The 4,131-nt window shown below is 35.9% G+C and overlaps 1 protein-coding gene across 2 annotated transcripts; it reads right to left on the bottom strand.

Moving 5' to 3' along the window:
- Positions 1-365: 365 nt before the first annotated feature.
- Positions 366-2,209, bottom strand: LOC124374954. 2 transcript variants are annotated; one of them, XM_046833093.1, is made up of 2 exons: positions 2,019-2,209; positions 366-1,911 (listed from the first exon to the last, which is right to left on the bottom strand). In XM_046833093.1, exon 2 carries the CDS (start codon positions 1,893-1,895, stop codon positions 945-947), a length of 951 nt encoding a protein of 316 aa, XP_046689049.1. In that variant the 5' UTR covers positions 1,896-1,911; positions 2,019-2,209; the 3' UTR covers positions 366-944. The 2 variants fall into 2 exon arrangements, with proteins under 2 accessions (XP_046689049.1, XP_046689047.1); XM_046833091.1 differs by lacking the exon at positions 2,019-2,209 and having other exon boundaries at positions 366-836; positions 1,014-1,993.
- Positions 2,210-4,131: the final 1,922 nt, after the last annotated feature.

Here is a 4,131-nt window from a genome sequence, read left to right as displayed (position 1 = left end):
ACACTAAAGTAAAAATATAAACTACAAATTCAATGTAGTTTACCCTACATTAATTTAGCATAAGCCTAGTAAACATAGAATACAACACTTACCTCAAGATTTTACTTTGATAAATACTTTCTCTCTAATGAAAATTGGACTAACACCATTAACTTTTCTAGCGTGACAGTATGTATCTTAATACTTGGTTGTAAGCCAAAGAAAACTTGTATTCTAATATATTTTTTAATAAGAATGCGAAATATTGTCTAACTTTGTAATGTTATTTAAAACTAAATATTAAATTGAAGAAAGCAACTAAACAAAACAGGGAGTTTTGTTTTACCTCACGACCATAGAGTAACGAATTTGAAATCTTTTCTTTCTTTCTTTCTTTCTTAGCTACCAAAATGTAGCTGGTTCTGCTACCATATGGGCATGGAACCACAATAGTCTTTATTATTTATTTCACTTTCCACTGTTTTTATCGCACTTTGAATGTTTTGAATAACCCTTACTATTTATTTCACTTTTCACTGTATGTATTGCATTTAACTGATTTGTGGTGAGGGTGTTAATTTTTTTTTTTTTTTTATTTCACTTTCACACTGTTTCTTTTCATGGGAAGGGGAAGTTAATTGCAATTCCACATAAATGTTAGTATTTGCCTATAACCTGACTTTGTTATCAATCAATTGATTCCTGTAGTGTTCAGTTATTTACACACAGAGGGGGACAAGCTATAGGAAAGGCTTTTAGGTTACAGGATCAATGGAAATGGTTGGGGCCCACTGATCAGACTTTCTTCACGCCTGAGGTCCTCCAGGCGACTTTCTACTCCGAAAAGGATTCAGACCCTGGAGATAAATACAAATTGTTAGAACCTGGAGTAGGTAACAAATATGACTCCAAGATAGTGTGGAAGAGTTCTATACTTGAATGTTAGTAACACCCAATTGCCTTTATCAAATTGACCTATTTATACTATTTAGGTACCTTACTATTTCTAACAATACGCCTAAGTCAAAACTTACCAACAGCTCTTTGAGATAGAATGGTGGCCTTACTTTCTTTTCCTTTAAATGTTGTATTAATGGTTCTCTGAAGCTATCATATGTTGGGCATTCAAAGATTAGGTGCTGAAGACTTTCTTTCACATTCAATGTACACTTGAGACATTTTTCAGTAAAGTAGCAGTTTATTCTGAATAAAGTTTCATTTACCTGTGCATGACCCAGTCTTAGCCTAATTATTGTGACTAGTTTACTTCTTCCTATCTTAGCATTCTTAAACCATGGGACCATAGGAAGGTCCCGCTGCACATCCCTATACCATCTTGCTTTATTGCTTTGTTCTACTTCAGCTTTGTATAAGGATGTCATTTCACATTTTAAATGGCTGACAAAGTCACCCATCGGAAGGACCAGATCTTTGATTACTTTTCCTGTCTGAATTGCCTCTTTCGCCAGCTTATCTACTATTTCATTTGGTGTAATACCCACATGACCAGGAACCCACTGAAGTGTTATTTTCTTTTCTGAAGAAAGGACCTCCTCCACGATTTGGGATGTAATGTTATCAATATAATCAAGTTTACAGGCTGTTTTGACTGCATGGATGGCTGCTTTTGAGTCAGAACAAATTAGTACTTTGTTACCTGGTTGAAGATTCGCTATCTCGATTGCTTTCTTTATGGCGTAAAGTTCGGCTGTGTAGCTGGAAGCTATTTTGGGTAAACAGAATTTATAACTAAGATGATTAGGCCTACCTTGTAATAATACAGCTGCTCCAGAACCCTCTGCGTTTCTCGATCCATCTGTGTAAATTTTTATGTAGTCTGAAAATTCCTCATTTATTTGTTCTATAAATAATTTTTTGAGTGTTTCAGGAGGAATTTCGGATTTTGGATTTTCCATCCGATTAATATCTACCCTGCAACATAAGTTTAAATCCAGCATAGTAATTGGCTTCTCCAGACTGTCAATTAGTCTAGTTTCTTTGACACAGGTTTGGATTACTATACTTTCTACAGTACTTACTGATTTTATATACAGTGGTGTGGTCTTCTTGGCCCAGTATTCGTGATGATTTGCTGCCATACTTAAATACTTTAAATTTACATAAACTGGATGGTTAGGTTCAGACAGTACTTTGAAAACTAGTCTTTCAGTTAACATTTTCCTTCTGGTCTGCAAGTTGGGTACTGCTGCTTCCATTTGAAGAGCTAAAAATTGGGGTTGACTTCATAGCACCCAATATGCACCTGAGAGCCTGATTTTGAATAATGTCTAGTTTATTCAAAACACTATTTGGTAAATGCCCAAACAAAAAAGCCACCATAATCTAGTTTAGCTCTGATTATACTGCAGTATACCTTTAAAAGTAGCTGAGGGTGTACACCATTCCTTCCGCAGGCCAGTGACTTAAGAATGTCTAGGTCCTTAAGAGTTTTACTCACCAAACAGCTTACATGTTGTTTAAAATTCAGTTTTTTGTCAAAAATGATACCCAAAATTTTGAGGCAATCTCCAACTGGGGAGACTTACATTATTTATACAGTCCAATTTGGGTTTGTTGTCTGCCTCTTCCTGCTAAAGATTATTACTTTGCACTTATTTACATTGATTGCCAGGGACAGCAGTTTGACAGTACTGGGTAAGAAAAGTCAGGGGCTTCTCGCATCCGAGCATCAAACACCGTCAAACCGTGTACCACTACAGACTAATGTTTGAGATCATCTGCATATAAAAAAGGGTTTGATCTCTTTTGGTAACTGTATTCCCACATAAGATATATAAAGTGAGAACAAGGATTGGGCTGAGCACACAATCTTGGGGGTAGTCCTTTGACAGTAGACCTGGTGAGGGTATGCTGGCTTCCGACAAAAGTCAATTTTCTATAGCTTAACCTATTTATGTTACATGAATTATAAATCTGTGGGGAATACCCAGGACAAACAAACTTACTCACCAGGGCGGGCAGAGAAACCGTATCATAGGCACTGCTCAGGTCCAGCGAGACAGCAGCTGCCAATCCTATTTTGCATTAAAAATTAATTCACAAATGTATATCAGCCATGAATGCTTAACAGGAAATCATTACAACCTCTCTTTTTTGGTAGGCAAATTGGTAGTCTGGTATTAGTTTTGTTTTTAATGATAAAACATTCCAATCTGTGTTTTACCATTAAATTGAAGATTTTTATCATGCATGGTATTAGAGCGATGGGTCTATATGAAGTTTCCTTACCTTTTTCTTTGTTTGGTTTTAGAATGCCTATCACCTTGCTGGTTTTCCATTGCATTCGGAATCTCAGCTCCGGAACCAGATGTTGTTAAAAAAATTAAGCAGTAGAGTTTTAGCTGAAAAGGGTAACATTTTTAAGATTAAATAGCTTACCCCGTCCAAACCAGGGAGGCTGTTAGCTTTTTAGGGTTTCTATTTTTAGATTTTATTCGCCATATCTAATTCCTCTAGACTAAATTTTTCTTCCAATTGGTAGTTGGTTTGTAGCCTTTGTAAAGATCGGTTGATTGATTTCAGATTTCATTAGGAAACATAGTCTGGGAGTGGTAAAGGTTTAAAAAGCTATAACTTAAGTTTTTATCATTGATGCAAAATCTTGTTATAAGTATCTCTGGTTTCCACTTTCTAATATCCTCTAATTGTGCTCAAAATTTGTTGTATTATTTTTATTTTCTATGTTCTCTCAGAAAACTTAACCAAGCTTGTCTTTTTGCCTTTACGGATCACCTCCAACGGCCTCATAGTGTGTGAGTTATGTATTGCTCTGATATGCTATGGGGAGTCATCTTCATTGTGAAGAGTTTGAAGTTTCTTCTTCTTATAGCGGACTGCCTGAGAGCAGTCCGGTGGTCACCAAGATTTTGCGTTAAAAAAAACTTGCCAACTCCATATTTTTGGTGACAGAAGTTGGGGACTGAGTCTTCTTTTGCTACCTTTAATTAATCCTTATTGAGATCCTTCATAATTTATTATCATCAGATTTCTTTATTTGAGCGGGGTTATACTGGATGCAGTCTTATCAGCTATTTCTGAAAACTTACCCCAATTGGCTTTTTTAAAGTTTTTATGAGTGAAACTTATTATACCCGACTTTTTTGAGGCCCAAAAACAGTGTGTGAGCACAAT

The sequence above is a fragment of the Homalodisca vitripennis genome, unplaced genomic scaffold, assembly GCF_021130785.1.
Source record: "Homalodisca vitripennis isolate AUS2020 unplaced genomic scaffold, UT_GWSS_2.1 ScUCBcl_11662;HRSCAF=21008, whole genome shotgun sequence".
Classification (NCBI taxonomy): domain Eukaryota; kingdom Metazoa; phylum Arthropoda; class Insecta; order Hemiptera; family Cicadellidae; genus Homalodisca; species Homalodisca vitripennis.
Note: the sequence above shows the minus strand (reverse complement) of the source record. Positions and strands in the feature narration are given on the sequence as shown.

Bases quoted from the DNA above. Each gene is read 5' to 3' on its own strand.
- LOC124374954 (XM_046833091.1), bottom strand. From the start codon at position 1,937: ATGCTGGATTTAAACTTATGTTGCAGGGTAGATATTAATCGGATGGAA. The intron at 837-1,013 runs GTAAGTTTTGAC...ATTTATCTCCAG, and splicing joins TCTATCTCAAAGAGCTGTTG to GGTCTGAATCCTTTTCGGAG.